We start from the raw sequence: 25,261 nt of genomic DNA, 5'->3' as shown, positions 1-25,261 counted from the left end.
AGAAACGCCCCCTTGAGCCATTGAGGAAGTTATCATCGCCCCCCTCCCCGGGTTGATGATATCTTCTTTCTTTCTTTCTTTCTTTCTTTCTTTCTTTCTTTCTTTCTTTCTTTCTTTCTTTCTTTCTTTCTTTCTTTCTTTCTTTCTTTCTTTCTTTCTTTATTTATTTATTTATTTATTTATTTATTTATTTATTTAAGACACTTAAATCCAATGACCCCTGAAAACAAAATTAAATTCCAAGAAAATGAAATGCCCCCCCAAAAGTAACATTTAATGATTTAGTTGCAAGTGAATTTTAAGATGCAAAAAGAAATATAAAAAGGGCATAAAAACAAATGCAGGAACTAAAAATTTCAAGACGAAAAGTCTGAAACTAAATTAAAATTGCAGGAAAATATATATTCATGCACACTGTAAGAAGGCTGCAGCCATCTTCACAGGTTTGGCTTGCTCCAGCGCCCCCCTACCGCCCCCTTCTGCTCCAGCACCCCCACGCCGCCCCTTTTCGTTCCACCGCCCCCCTGAAAAATGAAATCGCCCCCTGGGGGGCATTATCGCCCACGTTAAGAACCACTGCTCTAGATCCTTGTAACTTCAGACCTATCAGTCTTCTCAATGTGACCTCTAAGCTCTACGCTAGATACCTCCTGAATAGGCTTCTTGACTGGGACAACAAGCATTCTATCATCTCCGAAGAACAGGCAGGCTTCAGAAAAGGCAGAAGCACAATAGATCAAGCCTTCGTTTTACATCATGTAATTACTAAATACACCAAACCTCCAAACAAATATCTTTATGCTGCCTTTGTGGATTTTTCATCAGCCTTTGACCTGATAGACAGAGAACGCCTATGGTATAAATTGGGAAAAACAAACATTGATAAGAGACTCCTGTGGCTCATACAGCAACTACATAAAGAAAATACGATGCAAGTACGTATAGGCTTACAGGGAGCTCTATCACAACAGATTCCCATTAGCCGAGGGGTGAAACAAGGTTGTATTTTAGCACCTTTTCTCTTCAACTTTTATATAAACAGCCTTATCCCTCAAATGGCTTCCCCCACGTTCTTCCCTCCAACCATTGGCTGTAGGAAGATCTCAATACTGCTCTATGCTGATGACCTGGTCTTACTATCTTTGAATAAAATTGGTCTCAAAAGAATGCTGTCCAAATTTGGGCAGCTCTGTAAAGAGGAACGGCTAACAATCAACTACACCAAAACAAAAATCATGGTCTTTGGGAAGAGAGCACCTAAGTATAACTGGTCACTGGATGGGCATGCTATCGAGCAGGTACACTCATTTAAATACTTGGGCCTTCAATTCTGTGAGAAACTCTCCTGGAGACAGCATTTAAATGCCACCATCTTACTGAGCACCAGATCATTAGGGCAATTAAAAAGATTTTTCTACAGCAGAGGAGGCCAGCTGGTAAATCCTGCCCTCAAGGTGTTCATTGTCAAAATTCTAGCACAAATGCTCTACGGGACAGAACTATGGGGAGAGACAGTCAAGCCCAAATTAGAAATCCTGCAGAACAAATTCATGAGGTGGATACTGGGTCTCCCCCCAGGAACTCCCTCGGCTCACCTCAGAGCTGAGTTAGGCCTACCCTCAATTGCCGCTAGAATTGATCTGGCTTATCTTAGATATTGGCATAGACTGAACAGTTTGGAGGACTCCTCCCTGACAAAGTGCTGTTGGTTAGAACAACTAAAGTCTGGTGGATGGGCACAACAATGTCACCAAAAATTAAAGGTCAATAACCTTCTGATGGAAAAGTTCCTTAGTTTAAGCTCTCACGACCTCAGGAACTGGATCTTTGATCTTGACGCTAGTCAGGATAGGGCGGCTATTGTTGGGTCCCGTTTCTCTACCTGGTATCCCCAACTTCAGGTGAATCATGCCAAACCAAATTATTTTGAGTTATTGACTTTTCCCCAGATTTGCAGAGCATTTACAGAACTTAGATTTGGACAGATGGCCTCAGCATATCTCGAAGGGAGGTATAAAGGAATCCCAGTTGAGGTACGAAAATGTGTCTTTGGCTGCAACCAGATTGAGGATCTAACTCACTATCTACTGTTCTGCCCTCTCTACAAAAATCCTAGGGAAAGATTTCTGTCACCCATCATTCAGATGTATTTTAACTGTACCACCACTGAAACAGTAGTAGGATTGCTCGCTGATACACAATCGAACATTACATATGCTGTAGCACAATTCGCACTAGCAGCTAAAAATCTGAGGCTTCGATTTGTCAGGGATCATAATGCTACATAAATGCTGAATACAGTGGATTGACGTTCTGTGCTATGACAATATTCTTACACCTGACTTTTTTGGTTTTATTAGTTTTATTGGTTTTATTGGTTTTAATGGTTTTAATTGTTTTAATCGGATTTTATATGCTATAGTAGTCAGTACGTTGTAAAGGTCTATGGCCAGAAACAATAAAGTTTATATGTATGTATGTATCTGGTGATGTCCATGTGTAGAGTTGCCTCTTGTGTTGTTGGAAAAGAGTGTTTGTGATGACCAGCTCGTTCTCTTGACAAAGCTCTATTAGCCGTTGCCCTGCTTCATTTTGAACACCAAGGCCAAACTTCCCTGTTGTTCCTTTTATCTCTTGACTCCCTACTTTAGCATTCCAGTCCCCTAGAATGAGAAGAACATCTTTCTTTGGTGTCAGTTCTAGAAGGTGTTGTAAGTCTTCATAAAATTGTTTAATTTCAGTCTCCTCAGCAATGGTGGTTGGTGCATAAACTTGGATTACTGTGATGTTGAAAGGTCTGCCTTGGCTTTGTATTGAAATCATTTTATCATTTTTGAGGTTGTATCCGAGTACAGCTTTTCTCACTCTTTTGTTCTATGTGACTCCTGCCCACAAGTAGATATGATAACCATCTGAACTGAATTTGTCCATTCCTGTCCATTTTAGTTCACTGATGCCCAGGATGTCAACGTTTATTCTTGCCATCTCCTGTTTGACCACATCCAGTGTACCAAGGTTCATAGATCTTACATTCCAGGTTCCTATGCAGTATTTTTCTTTGCAGCATCGGACTTTCCTTTCACTTCCAGGCACATCCGCAGCTGAGTGTCCTTTCGGCTTTGGCCCAGCCACTTCATTAGCTCTGGAGCTACTTGTCCCTGTCCTCCGCTCTTCCTCATTAGCACGTTGGAAGCCTTCCTACCTGAGGGGCTCATCTTCCAGCATCATATCTTTTAGCCTTTTGTTTCTGTTCATGGGGTATTCTTGGCAAAGATACTGGAGTGGCTTGCCGGTTCCTGCTCTAGGTGGATCATGTTTAGTCAGAACTCTCCACTAGGACCTGTCCGTCTTGGGTGTCCCTGTACGGCATAGCCCATAGCTTCTCTGAATGACTCAAACCCCTTTGCCATGACAAGGAAACAATCCATGAAAGGGGATAATACGACAGTCCTTTTCAAATGTTTGAAAGGCTGTCCTGTGGAAGATGCGGCAGGCTTGTTCCCTGTAGTTCCAGAGGCCAGGACCCAACGAGATGTATTGTGATTAGGGTTAAGGTGTTTCATCTTCATCATCGCTGTGAACGCACACAATTGGGTTATTATGCACCTGCACAGGACCTCTCGGAAGGTTCTAGAGCTTAAAGACATGTGATTGCAGGCGCAGAATAACCCAATTGTGGATTCACAGAGGACCACTTGAAGAACCATGGTTACAGGTAAGTAACCTTTCTTTTTGCCTAAACCTGATGCCTTGTGCATGTGCGGAGCTGCAGAACAACAAAGGGTAAGAGAAATGTGTCTGGAAAGGGTGGTAAGGAATGTGGTTCCATGTGTGTGTGTCATCTTTGTTGAATTCTGGATGGCCCCCAGAACCAGCCTCAGCCTCCAGTTGCTGCCGTCTGCTCTGACCAGGACTCTGCCATGGCTTGTTGGGACCGGCGGTGGCTGGGCCAGGGAGAAGTGGCTGTTTGGCCCAGACTGCCCCTCATGCAACAGACACAAGGATGAGCCCAACCCCTGGCCTTTCCACTTGCCCTTTTGTATGGCTGCTGCCATTCTGACAATCAAGGTCCTGGACAGTGTGAATCAGGGATGCTGGAAAACACAAGGACCGTCATAGGCTCTTGTAGGTTTGAACGTGATTGATCTCTTTCCCAACCCTCTGTTCAGGTCAAAAAACGGATGGGAAAGGTGCAGCTGAACCAAGCAGTGGCTCCAAGCCCCTGGAGGAACCACCCAGCAGTCAAGCCCCAGGTAAGCAGCTGTGAAAAGGGGCTTAAGTGGGGGGGAGGGAGGACTACAAAGATTTTCCATTGGATGGGCTTGGTGTGAACTGCAGCTTTCCTGACATTGCAGACCACCTTCCCCAAAGACTGGCTTATAAAAGCAGCACTTTGGGTAAAAATGTTAGAAGCAACAGAAAGGGGGTGGAGTTCTGACTTAGAGGAGAATGTGGGGCACATGAGATTAGTGGGGTAAAGGACGGTCACGTGAACAGGGGCTTGGCTGCAGCTGGAAAGGAGCTCACAAGGAATGCAGGCGGCAATTCTTTTCTTGCTGAGAACAGCCTGGTCCTTCAGGTGTTGGCACGAAGGAGTTGTCTGGTTTTGTTGTTGTTTAGTTGTTAAGTCGTGTCCGACTCGTGATCCCATGAACCAGAGCACAACAGGCCCTCCTGTCTTTCACTGCCTCCCGGAGTTGGGTCAAATTCGTGTTGGTCACTTCAATGACACTGTCCGTCCATCTCGTCCCTCTGTCGTCCCCTTCTCCTCTTGCCTTCACACTTTCCCAACATCGGCATCTTTTCCAGGGAGTCTTCTCTTCTCATGAGATGGCCAAAGTACTGGAGCCTCAGCTTCAGGATCTGTCCTTCCAGTGAGCTCTCCGGGTTGATTTCCTTTAGAATGGATAGGTTTGTTCTCCTTGCAGTCCAGGGGACTCTCAAGAGCCTCCTCCAGCACCACAATTCAAAAGCATCCATTCTTCGGTGGTCAGCCTTCTTTATGGTCTGCGCTAGCCAAAAAACAGCCGGAATGGATTAATCAAGTTTCAGTGCATTCCTATGGGAAATGCTGATTTGACTTACAAGCGTTTTGATTTACAAACATTTTCTGGGATGGATTAAGTTTGTAAGTCAAGGCACCACTGTATTCTGCCTGCCTGCCTGCCTGCCTGTGTTTGTAAAGAAGTCTCTGTTGACATCGGTGGGGCCTTATGGGTGTGATGTTTCTGTTGGAGGAAGCAGGGGCCCGAGGGGGCAAATGAGGAGGGACTTGGGCCTGCTCCTCTAGAGACAGGGTTTTCCCACAGAGATGGCTGCTATGATTTTATTTCACAGCTTTGCACCTCTTCCCCCCACCCCTACCCAGAGCTTAGCCGTGAAGCAAAGGCTGCACTCACCCTGCAGAGTGGCTTCCGTCGCCTCTTGGCCTGTCGGGAAAGAGCAAGGCGGCTGAAGGAGCGGCAGGAATACAACGAGTTAATGGAGCGCCTCCAGAGAGAGGTGAGATGCAGCGGTGTGGCTTTAAAGGCAGACCTGCCAATTCATATCCACTGGGAAAAGAAAGGGGCCCTTGGACAGCCATGCACGCCTTCCTTCGTGGCTGCTAACGGCAGGCAGCCACTGTGATTGTGATAAAGGTTCTGGCAGGCCAGACGGACAAAGGTCTCCAGGTCCCGCTGGCGACGTTCCTGCTGGCCATGTGAATGAGACCCCATGGGGCGTCCCCACTGGGCGCAGCAGCGGCCTTTGCCCTCCGGACTTCCCCGGCCGGTCTCGCAGCCCCTTGCCTTGCCTTGCCTCCTTCTGGAGGCCCCTCGTACCTGGAACGCTCCCCCACCTGGCTTGACTCTGGTTGTTGGTCCCGCCCCTTGGAGGCTACCCTGGCTGTTTGCCTTTCAGGCCTTTGTCGCTTTGGTGAAGAGGGAGCAAGAGGAAGCGGAGCGGGAGCGAAAGAGGGAGGAGGAAGAGAAGAGGAAGCAGCGTGAGGAACAGCACAGGAGGAAGCGGATGCTGGAAGCCGCCTTTGACGGGGACGTGGAAGAGATGAAGGCCATTCTGAAAGAGGTTCAGTGAGGGAGGGCTGCAGTGGGAGCCACACTGGGACGGGAGACTGGAGAGCTGTCTCTCGGGGAGGTGTCTCCAGGTCCCCTCTTCAAAGGAGGAGGTGGAAGAGGAGGAGGAGGAGGAGGAGGAGGAGAGAACAACCAGGCTGTGCAGGTGTTGGGCCCGGCCAGAGAGAGAGAGAGAGAGAGAGCAGCAGCCGCAGCAGCAGCCCTGGCCCATCCGGTGTGACTCCCTTTCCAGCCTCTGTTTTTACCTCTACTCAGCCTGTGGTCCCTTCAGTGTCCTGTGTCCCTTCTAATTCTTTCTCTGAACCTCTCCATGAAACTTCGCATGCCTCTTCCGGGGGCGGCTGCCTCCTGGACTCCCTGGTTGGCATCCCAGCATCTCAGTCTCTCTCCAGTCAACGTCTCCCCCCTGCCCCTTACCCCATTTCTGCATGCAGCCTTTTGGCACTCACTGTCTGCCCACCTGTCTTCCTTCCTTCCTTCCTTCCTTCCTTCCTTCCTTCCTTCCTTCCTTCCTTCCTTCCTTCCTTCCTTCCTTCCTTCCTTCCTTCCTTCCTTCCTTCCTTCCTTCCTTCCTTCCTTCCTTCCTTCCTTCCTTCCTTCCTTCCTTCCCACCTGTCTTCCTTCCTTCCCACCTGTCTTCCTTCCTTCCTTCCTTCCTTCCCACCTGTCTTCCTTCCTTCCTTCCTTCCTTCCTTCCTTCCTTCCTTCCTTCCTTCCTTCCTTCCTTCCTTCCTTCCTTCCTTCCTTCCGGGGCAGAAGGAGAACTGGGCGGCAGTGCCAGTCCGGAGGCTTTCACAGCAGGGAGGCCATGCTAGACTAGGCCACAGCAGGCCCAGCGAGCAAAGGGTGTTTGGTTTGCCATAGAAGGCCACCCGCGCCTTGGCAGAGATGTTCCTGCTTGCCCTCATCAGCGCTGGCCTCCTGGATGGGGGCCTCCTCTGCGGATAGAGGACTTCCGCTTAGCAAGCTTGGCTTCATCTGTCCGCCCTTAGCCTTGTAGCTGGAGAAGGAGGAGGGGAAGGACAGGGAATTAGGCCAACCCTTCCTGGCGGCCCCAGCTGTGCTCTGGGGGAGTGGAGCCACCTCTGTCTCCTTGCAAGGGTCCTCCTCCTTTTTCTAGCCCCCTCCCCAGATTTAATGTGATTAATTCTCCTCCACAGGCCCCTCTCCCACCACCCCCACCACCCCAGTCCATTACAGACTGTCTTCCTTCTCCAGGTGGCCAACCTGGACACCCAGAATGGGGTGGGGACTGACGAGAAGGGGAAGGCTGTGCGCCTCCAGCATCGCCTCAACATCGTGGACTGCACAGACGCCAATGGCAACACCCCCCTCTCCGAGGCCTCTGGCGGGGGACACCCCGAAGCCATCCGGATGCTGATTGAGAATGGAGCCAATCCAAACAGCCGAGTGAGAAGCGGGTGCATTCAGGCAGGGGCCAGCTGGGGGGGGGAGGGCCGTTCCTCCAGCCATGGTGGGGCCCTGGCAGCCTGGCTGCCTTCTGCTACAGAGCACCCGCTGTGCTTTGCAGCCACTGCAGTGGCATCTCTGGGTCCCCCCCCCCCGGCAGCTGCTTGTTTTCTTGTAGGGCTGCTCCAAGGCTGGAAGCCCCCCCCCCCCGAGTGGCTTGCCAGACAGTTCTGTTGTCCCACTTCTCGTGTGCCACTTGCTTGGCATCTGGGATGTGGCTTCCCATGGAAAAACCCCCATTCTTGGGTCAGCCTGCTTGGTTGCTTGGCCATGAGCAAAGGCAGAAAAGCACCAAGGCCCTTGATCCTGTGTGGGGCTTAGCTGAGCTCTGGAAAGGAGCCTTTCTCCCTCCAGGGCAGCAGCCTCCCCAAGCTGAAGTCATCATGGTCCTGATCTGCTCTCTGTCAGAGCCTCTAGTGCATTCATAGAGTTGAATGGGAGATCCAGGATCTGGGCTGAGTTGCTACCTGGGTTTTCTGTAAGCATCTAGAGGGAGATCCGTGTGGTGGACTACACAGCAGTTTGTTTTCTTTTTTATAAGGGGTTTGCCCCCTGTGGTGCTGAAACCCCCCTGCCCCCTTGTAGCCTGCCAGAATGGGTTTTGTATACCTTGGTTCCACCATTGGTCTAAACGGGAGACGGCAGTCAGGAAGTCAGAAGGAGATGGAGACTCGGAAGGGCAACAAGAAAGGATTCGGAAAAGATCATCAAATGTAAGGATATGTCGGTGGGGAAAGAGACCAAGCTCACCCCCACACTCTTGTTTTCTCGATCATCATGTATGGGTGTGGAAGCTGGACAGTTAAGAAAGCTGACAAGGGGGGGGGAAATTGAAATGGGGGTGCTGGAGGAGCGCTTTGTGGATACCCTGGACCATCAGAAAGATGAACAAGTGGCTGCTAGAGCAATTCCAGCCTGAACTCTCTGGAGGCAAAAATGTTGAAACCGAGGCTGCCCTACTTTGGGCACATCACGAGAAGACAATTGCGGGGGGGGGGGGGAAATGATGGTAAGAAAGGTGGAGGGCAGAAGGAAAGAAGAGGACCAAATAGCAGATGGACTGACTCTCTAAAGCAGAGGTCCCCAACCCCCGGTCCGCGGCCCGGTGCCGGTCTGTGGCCTGAGCTGGACCGGGCACCGAAGACAGACTTCCCGCCCCCCCCTCGCACGCACTCACCCTCACACAGCCTGTTTGTGCCTATGAGCCTTGTGGCGCAGTGGTTAAAACGCTGTACTGCAGCTAAAACTGTGCTCACGACCTGGGGTTCAAATCCCAGGTAGCCGGCTCAAGGTTGACTCAGCCTTCCATCCTTCCGAGGTCGGTAAAATGAGTACCCAGCTTGCTGGGGGGGCAATGTGTAGCCTGTATAATGAAATTGTAAACCGCCCGGAGAGTGCTTGTAGCACTATGGGGCGGTATATAAGTCCAAAAATAAATAAATAAAAAATAAATGTACGTGCTCCAGCGTGCCTGTGCGAGTGCTGTGCTGCAGTTTGCGCATGCACATAAGCGCACAAGCGCCGTGCTGCCATTTGCACATGCACACAAGTGCGGGGGGGTACTTCGCCTTCCCCAGCCAGTCCGCATGGTGAAAAAAGTTGGAGACCCCTGCTCTAAAGGAAGCTACAGAGCTGAGTTTATAAGAGCTGAGCAGGGGAAAATGTTTTGGAGATTGCCCAGTCCATTCTTAGGCATCCTTCAGTCTCGAGAGACTATGGTAACGTGCTCTGTATCGAGGACTTGGAACAGCGTCTAGTGTGGCTGAAGAGGCCAATTCAAAAGTGACAATCTCTTCCACACTGAAGACAAATACAATCTGTCCCCTGTCCAGCTCCCCGATTTTGCTGCTTCCAGGACTGTCTCTTTGTCTTGGCCTGCTGGACAAGGGTCTCTTCAGATTAGGAGAGTCCATGATGCACCGCCTGCCTCCAGGCCGAACGATCAGATGTCAAGGTTTCCCGTCTGTTGAGGTCCATTCCTAAGGCCTTCAGATCCCGCAGATCTCCTTGTATCGCAGCTGTGGTCTCCCTCTGGAGCGATTTCCCTGCACTAATTCTCCATACAAGAGATCTTTTGGAATCTGACCATCAGCCATTCTCACGACATGCCCAAGCCAGCGTAGACGTCGCTGTTCCAGTAATGTATACATGCTGAGAATTCCAGCTTGATCTAGGACTGCTCTATTTGTAACTTTGTCCTGCCAGATGATCCCAAAAATGCATTGGAGACAACGCATATGGAATGTGTTCAGCTTCCTCACCTGCTGTGCACAAAGGGTCCAGGACTCACTGCAGTACAGGAGTGTGCTCAGGACACAGGCTCTATAGACCTGGATCTTGGTATATGCTGCCAACTTCTTATTCAGCCGTACTCTCTTTGTGAGTCTAGAGAACATGGTAGCTGCTTTGCCAATGCATTTATCCAGCTCGACATCCAGGGAGAGGGTGTCAGAGATTGTTGAGCCAAGGTACACAAAGTTATGAACAACCTCCAATTCTTGCGTGGAGATGGTAATAGAGGGAGGTGAGTCCACGCCCTGGCCCATGACTTGTGTTTTCTTCAGGCTGATTCTTAGTCCAAAGTCTTGGCAGGCCTTGCTAAAACAATTCATAAGTTGTTGGAGGTCTTCAGCAGAGTGGGCAACAGTGGCTGCCTCATCGGCGAAGAGGAAGTCCCGCATGCATTTCAGTTGGACTTTGATCTTTGCTTTCAGTCTAGAGAGATTAAATAACTTTCCATCTGATCTAGTCCAGAGATAGACACCTGTTGCAGTTCTAAAGGCGTGCTTCAGCATGACAGTAAAAAAGATCCCAAACAGGGTCGGTGCGAGGTCACAGCCCTGTTTCACTCCGCTTCAGATGTCAAAGGCATCTGATGTTGAGCCATCAAAAACTACCTAATAAAGTGTACCCTCAAAATGGCTCTCCCCCCTCGCAGGGAGCAGGGACCTATTGTTATGGTCTGCCCTCGAAGGCTTCTGGATCCGGCTGGATTCCAGGATGCTATGAGAGGTGTTACGGCTGACCTGGCTGGCGCTCCTGTCAAGGCTCTGGTTGATGGCAGGTTCGCTACTGTGGCTAGGGCTGTAGACATGATCGCATCTAAACGCCCTCTCCAGCGCAGAGCCCGCCCGGCGCACTGATTTAACCAGGACCTCCAGGCGTTGAAGCGATTTAGGAGACGGCTAGAGCGCAAATGGAGAAAGGACCCGACGGATTATAACTGGATAGCTGTCAAGGTCGCCACTAACCTTTACCTGGCTAAGGTAAAGGCTGCCAGTCGAACATACTTCGCTAACCAGATAAGCGAAGCGTCCAACCAGCAGGCGGAATTATTCCGTATCATGCGCGACCTATCCAGAATTGGTCCAAGTGACGGGCCTCCCCCCAGTTTTTCACCGGACCAATGTGCAGCATTTTTAAAATCAAAAGTGGAGGCCATCCGCCGGGACTTCTCTCCTTTTTTGAACACAGTGAGTCGAGCAGAGATGTCCAGTGCTCCGTCTTGCCCGGTAACTTTTGACTCCTTTCAGCCTGTCATGCCTGACTCTGTGGCCAGGGTGCTTGATCGCTGTCGTGCCACCACCTCCTCCCTTGACCCTTGCCCGGCCTGGCTAATCAAAGCAGCCAGGCCGAAAACAACAGAATGGGCCACTGTAATAATCAATGGATCTTTCCTTGAGGACAGATTTCCATCCGCCCTCAAGGAGATACTCATTAGGCCCATTAGGAAGAAACCAAGTTTGGTGGTGGACAAAATTGGCAATTACAGGCCCGTCGCCAATGTTTCTTTCCTAAGCAAGGTGGTCGAGAGGGTGGTGGCCGACCAGCTTCAAGCGCACTTGGATCCATTTCAGTCTGGCTTCAGGCCGCGCCATGGTACAGAAACGGCATTGGTCGCCCTGTGTGATGACCTATTGAGGGAGGCTGACAGGGGCAAAGTGTCTCTGCTGGTCCTCGACATCTCAGCGGCCTTTGATACCATTGACCATGGTATCCTCCTGGGGAGGCTCTCTGAGTTGGGGCCGCTGGGTGGGGTCATCAGGGGGCGTGGAGCCTTGTGTCATCAGTACGCTGATGACACCCAGTTCTACATCTCCTTTTCACCAACTGCAGGAGATGCCGTTCTGTCCCTCCAGCGCTGCCTGGGGACTCTAGTGCAGTGGATGCAGGAGAACGGGCTAAGGCTGAACCCGGACAAGACGGAGGTACTGAGGGTGGGCACCCCCCTCTCTTTTGGGGGGTGACTCTTCCCGCCAAGGATGGGGTCCGCAGCTTGGGGATCCATCTGGACCTGGCGCTCACTATGGAAACTCAGGTGGCGTCAGTGGTCCGTACCGCCTTTTTTCATTTTAGGCGGATAGCCCAGCTACGGTCCTATCTCGATGTTGGGGCGCTCGCTACCTTGGTGCATGCGCTCATAATCTCAAGATTAGACCACTGTAATGCGCTCTATGTGGGGCTGCCTTTGAAGTTGCTGCGGAAACTTCAGGTGGTGCAGAATGCGGCGGCCAGACTACTCAATGGAGTGAAAAAATACCAGCATATTTCCTCCATTCTGGCTGCATTGCATTGGCTGCCCATCTGTTTCCGCATCGACTTCAAAGTGTTGATGCTCACGTACAAAGCCCTAAACGGTTTAGGGCCTCGATACCTGGCGGAATGCCTACTCCCACCAAGATCTACCCATGTCACTCGTGTGAGCCAGGAGGTGAGGCTGAGGAGCCTAACGCCGAGGGAGGCATGGAAGGAAAAGACAAGAAATCGGGCCTTCTCGGCGGTGGCTCCTCGCCTCTGGAACAACCTACCTCCAGAGATTCGTGTGGCTCCCTTGCGGGGTACCTTTAAAAATCAACTTAAAACATGGATGTTTCGGCAGGCCTTCCCTCCAGTCAATCCTTGATTCCCTCTTTCTCCCTTCTATTTGTCTATTTTATTATGTCTATTTTTATGTAAAATTGTTTTATATATATTTACTGTTCTATTTTATGCTGTTAGCTTTCTAGAGTGGTCTTAACTGACCAGATAGGTGGGATATAAATAAAATAAAATCAATCAATCCATCAGTCAATCAATCAATCAATCATACGGTGCCCTTCATTCCCTCATGAAAGGACCTGATGATGTTGAGGAGTCGAGGTGGACATCCAATCTTGGGAAGTATTTTAAAAAGGCCATCCCTGTTAACCAGATCAAAGGCCTTTGTGAGATCTATGAAGGCCACAAAGAGTGGCTGTGGTTGTTCCCTGCATTTTTCCTGCAACTGTTGGAGGGAGAATACCATGTCGGTGGTGGATCTATTAGCTCAGAATCCACACTGTGATTCTGGATAGACTCTGTCTGCAAGCACCTGGAGTCTCTTCAGCACAACACGGGCCAGCAGCTTCCCTACAACGCTGAGAAGAGAGATGCCACAGTAGTTATTGCAGTCGCCCCTGTCTCCTTTGTTCTTATACAATGTGACAATGTTTGCATCCTTCATGTCCTGTGGTACTCCACCTTCCCTCCAGCAAAGACAAAAGACTTCATACAGTTCGGTGGTGATGATCACTTTACAGCACTTCAGCACTTCAACAGTGATGTTATCTTTTCCAGGTGCCTTGTCTGAGGCGAGGGAATCCAAGGCCGCTTTTATTTCTGCTGAAATTGGTTCGCTGTCCAACTCTTCCAAGACAGGCAGACACTCTATGTTATTCAGTGCTTCTTCGGTTACTACATTCTCTCTGGAATATAGCTCAGAGTAGTGCTGTACCCAGCGTTCCATCTGCTGTGCTCGGTCCTGGATGAGCACACCTGTAGCAGACTTCAAGGGAGCAGATTTCTTCTGTATAGGACCTAAGGTCTGCTTGATACCGTCATACATTCCTTTGATGTTACCTGTGTCCGCTGCTATCTGTATCTGAAAGCAGAGCTGAAGCTAATAATCGTTGGAGCATCTCCTGGCTGCCTGTTGGACTTGGCTGCGAGCAGCTTGAAGAGCTTGCAAGTTGTACTCTCTAGGACAGGCTTTGTACGCTGCTAGAGCTCTCCTCTTATCCTCGATGGCTGGCTTCAGCTCCTCTGAATGGGCTTTGAACCAGTTGGCCATCTTTTTGGTCTTCTTGCCAAATGTGGACAAGGCGTTGTTATAAATAGTGTTCTTAAAATGTTCCCATCGTTCAGGTGCATTTGCATCAGCCAGGCCTGGAAGGCTTTCCTCAAGCGCTTGGGCAAATTCCTCCACTTTTCTTTGATCACAAGTCTTGCTGATGTCAATATGTGGTCTTCCTTCCTTTTTTCATGTGATACAATCTCTTTGTTTGCAGTTTTACTCTACTACACCCCAGGGAGTGATCAGTATCGCAATCAGCACTCTGATAACTGCGTGTGCCCATAATACTAGGAATGATAGAACGTCTAGTGAGGATCAGATCAAGCAGATGCCAATGCTTGGATCTTGGATGTCTCCAGGAAACTCTCTGTTGAAGCTTTGTATTAAAGAATGTGTTGATGACACAAAGACCATAATAACAGCAAAACTCCAGCAAGCGTTGGCCATTTTTGTTCATCTTCCCAATGCCAAAACGGCCTAGACAAGTGGGCCAAGAGTTGTGATCAGCCAATACAACTGGTTCCAGTGACATTGCAGGAGTTGACAGAACGACACAAACTGCCTCCAGGACTCTGGCTCCAGATTTTGCCTCAATGTTAACTCCTGAAGCCTTTTCCACAAGGTGGTGGAGGTTTAAAATTGGAGTTTTCCTTCTCCTAGATGGCCTGCCTTCCAAGGCTGACGAGCCTCACTTACCCAGCCTGCTCTCTAATAGGGCGCAGGGGAAATGGGGTGAAGAGGACCCTGGATGGGGCGGATGGGAAATAGGGTGGGGAGGAGCCTTGATAGGGTCACCATAAGTTGGAGGTGACATGATGGCGCAACAACAGGATGGATGTAATCATGGGTGTAAATAGCATTTCATGGCTTGCTTGTCAGCCTTTTAGTTCTTATTGTTGGAGTTAGCTAGGTATACAGAACTGTATATACATCAGAAGTAGAAGGTATTCGTATATGAATACGAATATCCCTGCACAGATGGAAATAATGAGGGTCCAGCCCCATAGGGGTCATGATTTCGCCGCTGCTGCCAGCTCCAAAGAGGCTTCCTATCGCGCCATTCTCCGCAGTGGAGTAGCCACTCTGCAACTTAGCAGAGAGGCTTGTCATCCTGCCTCCTGCCAGGACTGGGTCATCAGTTGTGGACAACGGCGCAATAGGAGGCCTCGGCGGAGCTGGCAGCAGTGGCGAAATCATGAGCTATTTTCACCTGTCTGGGGATATTCCTCTGCGAATACTCCCCTCCCTAGTCAGAAGGTTTTCCTATGGAATTCTTGGCAAGAGAGCCAGGTCTAGACATGCAGGTGGAAGCGTAACCTTCCGTGTCATCTGCACATCTGTGGGAGGTTTGTTTTGGACTTCTCTCGAAAAATCCCAGCCCCTAAAGCCGTGTCCCTTCTGGGAGTTGTCCTCTGATTCACTGCCTGGCCGTTGTCTGGCTGCTTAGGGAGGGCTGCTGGTGGCCAGCCGGTTGCGCTGCCTGGCCGTGGTCCCTCCTCCAGTGGAAGCTGAAGGTAGGGGGCTTGGCCTGCCTCTTCACCCCGGGAGGAGGGCTCAGTCGCCTTTTGCCTTTGGGAGCCCAAACTCAGCCGTATTAAAATTCTTCTCCCTTCGAGCTGAAAGGTGCCTTGTCTGTGTCAGCCACGAGGGAATGGTGGGGAAAGCTTGGATTAGGGGTCTCTGAGCTCACTCTGTTGTTGCTGCTGCTCCCAGGGTATAAGCCCTGTTTTTGACCTCCGGCCCCTTTTATTTTCTAAGGGTGCTTTTAATCGGACTCCTTTGTACCGAGCTGCATTTGGAGGTCACCTGGCGGCAGTAGAACTCCTCCTTCAGTATGGGGCGGATCCTCGGCTTTATGCTGATGATGGCAACACACCTGAGCAGGTATGGGGGGAGGGACAGTGGCTTTGAGCCATCTCCTTTCTTTCTTTCTTTCTTTCTTTCTTTCTTTCTTTCTTTCTTTCTTTCTTTCTATTTATTTATTTATTTATTTATTTATTTATTTATTTATTTATTTATTTATTTATTTATTTATTTATTTATTTATTTATTTATTTATTTATTCCATTTATACCCCGCCTATCTGGTCACTGTGACCACTCTAGGTGGCTTCTTTCCTCCTTCTGAGTCTTGACTCCTAAAATGGGCCCAACAGAAAGGGACTGGGTGCTTCTGATAAGCTGAGGGAAGTATATGTTCACCTGTGAGGGGCCCTCAGAAGCCTCTCCTATCGTTGCCAGAGTCTAATGCAGACCTGGGCAAAGTGCGGCCTGAGGGCCACATATGGCCCGCGAGCCCCCCTGTCTGGCCCGCTGGTCGTCGCTCCAGTCTAGCCCATGACAGACTGGATTTCTGTCACTGAACAAGCTGAACATCAAAACCATTTATAGCTTTTTATCTAAAGTTGATCAGTTGCTTATTTTAACATACTGCAAAAACCTCTTTAGTATTGTGAAGATTAACAAGTTTAAATAAAAAACAATCATAACATCACTGCTTCGTTTAATTTTTAAGTAAAGTTAGTTCGGCCCCCGAACACAGTTCAGATTTTTCATGTGGCCCCCACCTTTACAAGTTAATTGCTGACCCCTGGTCTAATGGGAGGGGAGTGTCTTGTTTTCGGTAGCGTTCTACCCCACATGTGCTTTGGAGCGCTTCCCAGTGCATGGATTCTGGTCTTGAGCCTCTTTGGGTCTGGCTTGCATAGATGCTTTTAATCTAGGTCAGCTTTCTGACTTGTGACGGTCGCCATCCCATCCAGGAAGAGCTTGCCACAGCCGGTACCAGAGTTAGTATTTCTGGATGGCTTTCTTAGAACTGTGCTTTTTGTCTCTCTCGAGGTCGCCTCTCTGGATAGCTTGGTGACTGTCCTGAAGTCCTGGGACATTAGCCTGACAGAGGCCATGCTTCAGAAGATGGAGGCAGAGCAGCAGCGAAGGGCCCAGGAGGAAAAGAAGGCGAACGAAGCAGAGACACACCGGTGAGCGCTCTCTCTCGCGCGGGGGGGTGCGTTGTCTCCCGCCCATCCTTCCCTCCCCCCCCCCCCGCAACCCTCAAGAGAATTTGCAAGGGGTTAGGTTTTCTTCCAACCCACAGAGCCAGGCTTGACCTAGAGCAAAATTATAAAGGCAAAAATGTCCACTGAAGTAAGTGAACATGCGCTGCAGCTGTACGGTGCATGCCCCCTTGCGCCCTGACTTTGCTCAGAAAGCCACCAGGGCTGCCTCGCCACTGGATTTGGAAGCTGCTTTGCAGCTGGTCTGGCCAACGTCTCCTTTCTTCTTGCACGGACAGTTCTGGGTGGTGGAGGAGGAGGAGGAGGAGGAGGAGGAAGGAGGGCCAGTCATGTGCCAACTGGTTGCCTTCGACTCGTGGCAACCCTGCCGGTGAGTGGCCTCCCACATGTCCTGCCCTTGAGAGCCCTGCTCAGCTCTGGCAAACTCAGGATCCTGGTTCCCACGAGGGAGTCTCAATCCATCCCATTCTTGGCCTTTTCCCTCCTGTCTTCAACCACCCCCAGCCTTATCGTCTGCCTCTCGTACTCAGCGCACGATGTAGTGCCCCTCCCCTCCCTTGCCATGCAATGCTCTTTGCCATCTGCAAGAGTGCTGGGGACAGGGAGCCGGGTTCATGGGCTCCAAGATAGGGGAGCCAGGATACATCCTCCCTCCCTCACACGCTGCTGCTGCTGCCACTGCTGCCGCTAGGGGAATGGAAGGCTGCCCGGAGGAAGGCCTCCTCTTGCTGATGTTTCCTCTTCAACGAACAGGCTGCCGGGCCGGGCCGGAGGCAGCCCTCATCCTCCGGGGCTTGCTGTTGTGTTTGCTGCTGCTCCTGTTGCTGCTTGGAGATGGATGGACCCACTTTGTTTTTCCCCCTTCTTCTCTTTAATACTGGGTTGTGAGATCCTGAATTGGTTGAAGGACTCTGTTTTCTGGAATTTAATGTGAGAGATTATGATTTTTCTGATTCTCGCTTTAGTCTTCTATTTAATCAAAACGGATACTGAATGTGTGCTGTGTGCATTTAAAAGTGGGTCTCAATCATGTAAGCAAGCACGTGGGGAGGGGAGGGGGGTCTTGAGGCGGTGCCTCCACTCCTTGTCTTTCTCTTGCAGGATGATGGAGGAGGTGGATCAGCTGGCAAAGGAGTATGAGCGGTGCAGCAAGGAGGTGGGAGCCACAGAGGTGTCTGCCCAGGCCAGGCCCTCCTGGGTCTTCTCCCCTGGGCAACTTCCTTGCCATCAAGTGTTGCTGGGAGGGGGTCTTGGTGGGCTGCTGTGGCTCACGCCTCTGGCTGAGTGGCACCAGGACTGGCGCTCTGGGGAGGCGGGGAGGGGGTGGGCCCTACCTGAGCTGCACTGCCCAGGTCTGTCTGTGGCCATGTGCCTGAGGCCACGGCCTCCAGAGCAAAGGGTCCCAATTCCAGTACGGTTACCCCTCTGGAAGGTGCCGCCTGCCCTTGTGCTCTGGGGGCTGAGCTCATGCTGGGACTGCCTTCTTTGCAGCTGCAGCAGGCCTACTGTGAGCTCAACCGACGGATCCGGGAGCACGACAAATGCCAGCAGAAGCAGAGGAGCAATGCTGAAATCACTCTCCGTGTATGTGGACCTTTTTCCTGGTTTTGTAGGGCCACTTCCTGAGTCAGGGCTGCAAACAAAATAAACCTGGCCAAGATTTGAAATTATGAGTGGAAATAACAACAGCAATAGTACAGACACAGCCCAAGGTGGATGCGACCCAAAATAAAAATGTGCCCATGAGCGGTGTGTGAACAAGGTCTCTGGGCAGAAAATAAAGCCCTCCAAAGTCTCCGGTTGCCCCAAATGCGGGCCGGCTTCTTCCAGGCGTCTCCTTCATATCTGCATTTCCTGTGGCAGGCAATTTCCGATGCGGAAGAGCTTGTGGAGAGGCTGCGGGCCGTTGCCAGGGAGGCGGAGGAGAAGCTCTCCATGGCCCAGCTCCGGCTGCGAGAACGGACAACGCAGGAAGGTGAGTGAGCATTCGGATTGCCTGCATTCTTCTGAGGGGTGCATCTCTTTGAAGAGATCCCACCCTTCACAAGTAGACCCACAGCCCCCAATTCCCAGGCCAGTTTGGAACATCCCATTTAGGCCAATTTCCTGCGTGCGGCGGATGGGGACCCAAGGCAGTTCACAGATCATTAAAGCAAGAAATTAAAACAAGAGGTATGAGCCATTGTAAAGTTATTCAACATGGAAATACAGTAGTACCCCTTTATCTGTGGGGTCGGTATCTGCTGATTCACTTATCCATGGTCTGCAAATATTAAATTACATACTTTATTAAAATGTTTTTAAATGCAGAAAATTCCCCACATTTTACTAGACCTGGCCACTAGAGGGAGACGGTGAGACCTTGCTGAGAAGAATACATAGAGCAGTCTCTGGTTGCTTAAGGTGGTGGGGGCTCCTGCCTGCCTGCTGGTTTACCCAGAGGTTAAAAAGAAAAGCGCCAGTCCCTGGTGATCTAGGTGGGAAGTGGGACGGGGTGTCTGCAGTGCTTTGCAGTGCTTTGCACTGAGGCCTGAGAGCATGCTGGCAAACACCTCAGCATGCAGGTGAGTGGCTCTCCCAAGGTGGTGGCGGTGGCCTCCGTGCCTTGTCCTCTCTTCAGGTAGCCATTGGATTTGAGTGGATTGGAGAGAAGTGGCCGGGGAGGGCAAGCCCTTTCGAGAGCTCTGCTAGTTGTCCGATGGCTTTGCACCAGAAAGGGGGGTAATCGTCCAGAATGGGAACAGTTGGCGGGGTCTGGCTTTGGGGAGGGGGAAGCAGCTCCTGCAAGACCTGGCCCTTCCCTTGGTCACAGAGCGTCTCTGCTTTGCCAGGGTCCGAGGGGGAGTTCCGCGGCCTCAGGTGCTCTGTGCAGGAGCTGGACGACGTGCTTTTGAAAGACGTGGGCGGAAGAATTCAAGCAGATGGGCGGTGAGTTGAGGGTGAGGCCAGAGCGGGCACATTTTGGGGCCCACTGACGGCATGCTGGCCAGCCTCTGCCTCCTACCAGTTGGCTTGGCCTCCCTTCTTGCAGTTGTGGTGGCCTCCTGCCTGGGCAGCCGAGAAGGGAACTCTGAGTGATCGGCCAGGAGGGGCTGTGAGCAGAGCCTTCTGCCCGCCCGCCCCATTCTGCCCTGTCCAGGCCCACCTTTGCTTCCTCCCTACATAGGTGGCCTGTGATCATTGACTCCTCTGGCCAGGCAGCCATTTTCCTACATTATCGGGACACCAATTACCTGAGCACAGTGAATCCCAGTGACATGGACGTGGAAACGATCCGCCTGGCGTTGCTGGGTGCCCTTCGGTAGGTGCAGAAACTGGAGAAAGCCAGAGCAATGTCTGTGAGAACATGGTAGTGTCGGGGGGGGGGGGGAGAGGGTTGCTGCTCTTGTGCTGCAGCCCAGTACCTGTGGTGGGAGGGGGCAATGGAGGGTACCTTCACTGGGGGCTAGCTGGAGGGGTGGGCATCTTTGTTTGCAGAGCAAAGAGTGGGCCTCACTGACGGCCAGCTGCCTGTGCTTTCCCCTCAGCTAACCAATGCTACTCTCTCTTGACAACCTTCCACCCCTCTGCCCCCCCCCCCACTCCAGGTATGGAAAGCCCCTAGTCTTTGACATGATGGAAATCAACATGTTTGACACAGTGAAGAAGCAGCTGGAACGGATCGAGACAGGACTAGTGGAAGCAGTGCTGAGCAAGAAGATCCTGGAACATGAGAGGTGGGCATCCTCAGATGAGACTTCAAAGAGAAGATTCAGATGCCACTTCTCCTAGTGGCAGTCCTCCCCCCCTCCCCCGCAAGGGGTCTCAGTTCGTTTCAGGAGCTTTCCTGAAACCACGCTGGTCTCACCGTGATGAAGCCCCGCCACCCTTTATTTCCAGTCCCCCTTTTAATGAGACCTAGCATGGAATTGGCTTTCTTCACTGTCGCCGTAAACTGGGTTGGCACTTTCACCAAGTTGTCCTACAAGATTTCTTTCCTAGCTCAGAAGCCATCAGCTGATAAAGCTTTGATTTTGTGCCCCAATGTGCATTACTTTACATTTTCTTATATGGAAACGCTTTTGCCACTCACTGATTATCCCTGTCTCCAGGTCATTTATGGTTTGAAAAGCATTCGTCCCAGGACAGATCCATGGGGCCCACTGATTTTTACCTCTCTCCATTGTGAAAATTCACGGATTGCTGCCAAGTAATCCAAGTTTATGCACCAACCACCATTGCTGAGGAGACTGAAATTGACCAATTTTATGAAGATTTACAACACCTTCTAGAACTGACACCAAAGAAAGATGTTCTTCTCATTCTAGGGGACTGGAATGCTAAAGTAGGGAGTCAAGAGATAAAAGGAACAACAGGGAAGTTTGGCCTTGGAGTTCAGAACGAAGCAGGACAAAGGCTAATAGAGTTTTGTCAAGAGAATAAGCTGGTCATCACAAACACTCTTTTCGAACAACACAAGAGGCGACTCTATACATGGAAATCACCAGATGGGCAATATCGAAATCAGATCGATTATATTCTCTGCAGCCAAAGATGGAGAAGCTCTATACAGTCAGCAAAAACAAGACCTGGAGCTGACTGTGGCTCTGATCATCAGCTTCTCATAGCAAAATTCAAGCTTAAACTGAAGAAAGTTGGAAAAAACCACTGGGCTAGTCAGATATAAACTAAACCACATCCCTTATGAATACACAGTGGAAGTGAAGAGCAGATTTAAGGAACTTGATTTGATGGACAGAGTGTCTGAAGAACTATGGATAGAGGCTCGTAACATTGTCCAGGAGGCAGCAACAGAAACCATCCCAAAGAAAAGGAAATGCAAGAAAGCAAAGTGGCTGTCCAACGAGGCCTTAGAAACAGCAGAGAGGAGAAGGGAAACCAAATGCAAGGGAGATAGGGAAAGTTACAGAAAATTGAATGCAGACTTCCAAAGAATAGCAAGGAGAGACAAGAGGGCCTTCTTAAATGAACAATGTAAAAAAATAGAGGAAAATAATAGAAAAGGAAAAAACAGATCTGTTCAGGAAAATTGGAGATATTAGAGGAACATTTTGTGCAAAGATGGACATGATAAAAGACAAAAATGGGAGGGATCTAACAGAAGCAGAAGACATCAAGAAGAGGTGGCAAGAATACACAGAGGAATTATTCCAGAAAGATTTGGATATCCCGGACAACTCAGATAATGTGGTTGCTGACCTTGAGCCAGACATCCTGGAGAATGAAATCAAGTGGGCCTTAGAAAGCTTGGCTAACAACAAGGCCGGTGGAGGTGATGGCATTCCAGCTGAACTATTTAAAATCTTAAAAGATGACGCTGTTAAGGTGCTACATTCAATATACCAGCAAGTTTGGAAACTCAACAGTGGCCAAAGGACTGGAAAAGATCAGTCTACATCCCAATCCCAAAGAAGGGCAGTGCCAAAGAATGCTCCAACTAACGTACAATTGCACTCATTTCACACGCTAGCAAGATTATGCTCAAAATCCTACAAGGTAGGCTTCAGCAGTATGTGGACTGTGAACTCCCAGAAGTACAAGCTGGATTCTGAAGGGGCAGAGGTACTAGAGACCAAATTGCTAACATGCACTGGATTATACAGAAAGCCAGAGAGTTCCAGAAAAACATCTACTTCTGCTTCATTGACTATGCAAAAGCCTTTGACTGTGTGGACCACAACAAACTATGGCAAGTCCTTGAAGAAATGGGAGTGCCTAATCACCTTATCTACCTCCTGAGAAACCTATACGTGGGACAGGAAGCAACAGTTAGAACTGGATATGGAACAACGGATTGGTTCAAAATTGGGAAAGGAGTACGACAAGGCTGTTTATTGTCCCCTGGCTTATTCAACTTATATGCAGAATACATCATGCGAAAGGCTGGACTGGAGGAATCCCAAGCCGGAATTAAGATTGCCGGAAGAAATATCAGCAACCTCAGATATGCAGATACCACTCTGATGGCAGAAAGTGAGGAGGAATTAAGGAACCTTGTAATGAGGGTGAAAGAGGAGAGTGCAAAAAACGGTCTGAAGCTCAACATCAAAAAAACTAAGATAATGGCCACTGGTCCCATCGTCGTCGTCTAGTCGTTTAGTCGTGTCCGACTCTTCGTGACCCCATGGACCAGAGCACGCCAGGCCCTCCTGTCTTCCACTGCCTTCTGGAGTTCTGTCAATTTAATGTTGGTTGCTTTGCAGACACTGTCCAGCCATCTCATCCTCGGTCGTCCCCTTCTCCTCTTGCCTTCACACTTTCCTAGCATCAAGGTCTTTTCCAGGGAGTCTTCTCTTCTCATGAGATGACCAAAGTACTGGAGCCTCAGCTTCAGGATCTGGTCCCATCACCTCCTGGGAAATAGAAGGGGAAGATATGGAGGCAGTGACAGATTTTACTTTCTTGGGCTCCATGAATTTGACACAACTCCGGGAGGCAGTGGAAGATAGGAGGGCCTGGCGTGCTCTGGTCCATGGGGTCACGAAGAGTCGGACACAACTAAACGAATTGTGAAAATTGCCCATTGACACCTACTCTCTGTTTCCTGGTTCTCCGCCAATTCTCAGTCCATAAGAGGACCTGCCTACTTATCCCCTGACGGTGTTTTCTTTGTCTTTTGGGAGAAGGCAGAGCTGAAGTAGGAACAGAGCACTTACGCCTTTTCTATGTAACCTGTTATCACTTTCATGTTGGACTCCTTTTCCTGTGAGGATTTCCATATAACCTTCCCTATAATTGTTCTGAGTTCAGTAAAATTGGCTTTCCCAATATCCTAAAAGTCTTGGGTTGCAACCTCATCAGGGCATGACATGGGTGTGTTTGGCTAGAGAGGAAACAGAGTGAGGAGTGGAGTGGGGTGGGGTGGGTGGGGCAGAGGGAGGGAAAGAGCTCAGCCTTCCCGTTGCAATGTAGAGATTCTAGATGGCGTTTAACTCCAGTAAGAAGGAATATAATAAATAACATGCCATCTCAGGGAAAAAGGGACCTATATGCATATGTGGTGGATGTGTGAAATAAGAAAGAATGGGCACTGGTCTTAATGAAATTAGCAAAATTATTGAATATGATATTCAGATATCACCAATTATTGCCCTTATGAACATAATTAAGAATAACCAGTTGAAAAAGATCAGAAGTAATTAGTAGTTATAATGGTTACAATAGCAAGACTAATGTTTGCAAAAAATTGGAAAAGCAACAAATTTCAAGACTGGTATAAAGAAATGTGGAACTTGGCAATTAATGATAGCATAAATGAAAACAAGAAGAGGAATGATAAAATCTAATAATTTAAAAGATGTATGGAATTTATACTTGGGAGTATGTCTTTTTGAGGGGAAAGGCTATATGCCAGCAGAAGAATCCATGTATTTTTTGGAGAGGTATGGTGTGAAAAGGGATATAATTTGACATTATTAGTCATCTAGTTCCAAGGGTGAAGGTGGTGGCACAGATGGGAAATGAGTCTGCTAACTACAAGGCTTTCTTCTCTGTGTGTGTGTGTGGGGGGGGGGCTGTGCCTTCATCCCGCTTGGCTACAGAGATGGTGTTCTGCCCTTGCTTGGCCAGGCTCTTCCCCCATCCCTGGCGTCTCAGGACCACACAGATACCCTTGCCTTCACCAATTCCTTGTGGGGCAGCCAGGGGCCCTGCAACAAGGACAGGGATGGTGCAAGCATCCAACCCTGGGGGGGGGCACACAGCATTGGAGGGGTATGGAATGGCCAAAAAGGCCTCCAGAGCCAAGATACCCCCACAGATGAGGGGGGGGAGTTGCTTGGAAACCCCTGGCTCTGCCTGGTAAGTTTGGATGGCGCTGTCCACCAGCACAGGGCGCTGCAGTGCGCCCACTGAGCACTGCTGCCTTCCTTCACAGGTATCTCTCCCTCGTGAGGCCGACAGACGGACCTGAATATGCAGAGACTGAATTTCAAGCAGCTCGCACAGAAAAATTCAAACTTTTTGTGGTCACCAAGTGTGCGCATCCACCAGAGGAGCTTCTGCAGCGCCTCCTCCCAGTCCAAGTCGTCCTGACCAAGAGCAGTCGGTAGGCGCCACCTGGGAGGCTGCCTGAGCTGGAGGTGTACGTTACACGTGAAACCCTGGGCTTTGGGCTTGGTCTCCTGTCCCGGCTCGTACGTATGTTCCCAGGGCCTGAATGGAGCCTGCGTGGCCTTGGGAGGCAGGCCCAAGAAGTCCTCTCTCTCTCTCTCTCTCTCTCTCTCTCCACCACCCCCACCCCGGCACAAGGAGGTCTCACTCAGCTTTTTTTGGTGTTTGGCAGAAGGCGACGCTTTCGAGGTGATCAGTTCCCCCGGAGGCTCCCCTTGGCCCCGTGAAAGTTCAGCACTGAGCACGCACAGCCCAAGGGGCGTTGAGTTCCTCTGGCACCCGTAAGCAAGGAAGACGGCAGCCTTGACTACAGAAGAAAATAAATTTCTCCCCAGGAAAGGCACCACTTTTGAGCCCCTCTTCTGTGCACCTTCTGTAGCTCGCTCGCCCATGCTCTCAGGCTTGGATGAGATTCGATCGGCGTCTCTCCCTCTTGACAAACAGGCAGGAATATATTTCCCACCCACCACCATATCGCGAGTCTCCAGTGTCCTGGGA

The 25,261-nt window shown here is 50.0% G+C and overlaps 1 protein-coding gene across 8 annotated transcripts in view; it reads left to right on the top strand.

The window, feature by feature from the left end:
- Nucleotides 1-25,106, top strand: part of IQANK1 (IQ motif and ankyrin repeat containing 1) — a 44,088-nt gene extending 18,982 nt beyond the window's left edge. For 3 of the 8 annotated variants that reach the window (XM_072999531.2, XM_078392092.1, XM_072999530.2), the window contains exons 2-15: nt 4,170-4,253; nt 5,369-5,502; nt 5,902-6,066; nt 7,293-7,484; nt 15,394-15,519; nt 16,476-16,615; nt 17,753-17,807; nt 18,143-18,235; nt 18,515-18,626; nt 19,483-19,579; nt 19,818-19,952; nt 20,239-20,367; nt 24,528-24,698; nt 24,936-25,106. In XM_072999531.2, the coding sequence (XP_072855632.2) occupies nt 4,170-4,253; nt 5,369-5,502; nt 5,902-6,066; nt 7,293-7,484; nt 15,394-15,519; nt 16,476-16,615; nt 17,753-17,807; nt 18,143-18,235; nt 18,515-18,626; nt 19,483-19,579; nt 19,818-19,952; nt 20,239-20,367; nt 24,528-24,698; nt 24,936-24,990 (1,688 nt within the window). In that variant the 3' untranslated portion in view covers nt 24,991-25,106. Of the gene's footprint in view, nt 1-4,169; nt 4,254-5,337; nt 5,503-5,901; nt 6,067-7,292; nt 7,485-15,393; nt 15,520-16,475; nt 16,616-17,752; nt 17,808-18,142; nt 18,236-18,514; nt 18,627-19,482; nt 19,580-19,817; nt 19,953-20,238; nt 20,368-24,527; nt 24,735-24,935 lie in introns of all 8 variants that reach the window. The other 5 variants (XM_072999533.2, XM_072999535.2, XM_072999529.2 and 2 more) reach the window with 4 other exon arrangements.
- The last annotated feature ends 155 nt before the right edge of the window (nt 25,107-25,261 follow it).

The sequence above is a fragment of the Pogona vitticeps genome, chromosome 4, assembly GCF_051106095.1.
Source record: "Pogona vitticeps strain Pit_001003342236 chromosome 4, PviZW2.1, whole genome shotgun sequence".
Classification (NCBI taxonomy): domain Eukaryota; kingdom Metazoa; phylum Chordata; class Lepidosauria; order Squamata; family Agamidae; genus Pogona; species Pogona vitticeps.
The sequence above is the reverse complement of the archived record's forward strand: the minus strand, read 5'-3'. Positions and strand labels throughout refer to the sequence as shown.